This window comes from Austrofundulus limnaeus, unplaced genomic scaffold (genome assembly GCF_001266775.1).
Source record: "Austrofundulus limnaeus strain Quisiro unplaced genomic scaffold, Austrofundulus_limnaeus-1.0 Scaffold1343, whole genome shotgun sequence".
In the NCBI taxonomy this organism is placed as follows: Eukaryota; Metazoa; Chordata; class Actinopteri; order Cyprinodontiformes; family Rivulidae; genus Austrofundulus; species Austrofundulus limnaeus.
Window position 1 is genome coordinate 1 of NW_013953745.1, and position 1,037 is coordinate 1,037.

Consider the following 1,037-nt stretch of genomic DNA (forward strand, 5'->3'; position numbering starts at 1 on the left):
ATTTTATTATCACTACTTTTATTACACAGTGTTCTTTATGTTGTTTTCATGATTAAATGTAGCAAAATAAAGTATTTCTAAGGTGACAGAACTTTGTAATACTGGTTTATTTACAGAATGACTTTAATTTCTGGATGTTTGGCCCCTGAGCTGTTGGTCTGTGTTAGCTGTGGCCCCTGGAGAAGCTCTGGTTTACTGAATAAAGTTACAACAGAGGAAATATTGTTTTAATTAAAAGTTAGGATTCTGGCTTTTTTCTTTTGCCACAAATACGTTTTATTCTCTAAAGCTGCATCTTGTCCTTGGTTGTGCAGGAAATCCATAAGAGGGTGATGGCTCTGAGTTTCCGTGACTGTCACACTAAGATCCGACACGTGGACGCACACGCCACCCTGAACGAAGGCGTGGTGGTGCAGGTGATGGGCGAGCTGTCCAACAACATGCAGCCCATGAGGAAGTTCATGCAGACCTTTGTTCTGGCTCCAGAGGTCGGTCCAAGCTGCACGTCTCTCCTCTGACCACTCATTATTTCTGCAGGGTTTGTTTTTACTGAGGGCTCTGTGGTGGTCTGTCTCTCAGGGTACCGTCGCAAATAAATTCTACGTCCACAACGATGTGTTTCGGTACCAAGACGAGGTGTTTGGTGACTCTGACTCTGAGCCTCCAGAAGGTGAGGAATCAAACTCCAGACTTCCTGTTCTGTCACTTGATTTGCTCGTTACTTTGTTGTGCAGCAGTTTAACATGCAGAGAAGTAAATTTTAACTTCTGTTAACTTCAGATCTGTCAGATGAACCTGGACATGTTTCGTATCAGTAGAAACAAAGAGCTAAAAGCTCATTTTTACATTCATCACAGTTCAAAGGTCAAGCAGAATCAGAAAGTAAACAAACTACTAAATGGCATCATTGTGACTCTGTAAATACATTACAACAAATCTGTAAAGGAAACATTTTTGACATTTTTTAAAGCAAGTGAAAATAGATATTAATTGAGCAACGATACAGAAAATTCACGATTCGGTTCAATACTTTAATC

The 1,037-nt window shown here is 40.2% G+C and overlaps 1 protein-coding gene across 1 annotated transcript in view; it reads left to right on the top strand.

The window, feature by feature from the left end:
* Positions 1-314: 314 nt before the first annotated feature.
* LOC106535022 (ras GTPase-activating protein-binding protein 1) overlaps positions 315-1,037 on the top strand; it is a gene marked incomplete at both ends in the record, with an annotated part of 3,100 nt that continues 2,377 nt past the window's right edge. Inside the window, 2 exon segments of the mRNA XM_014031876.1 lie at positions 315-488; positions 580-670. Of these exon segments, the coding sequence (XP_013887330.1) occupies positions 315-488; positions 580-670 (265 nt within the window).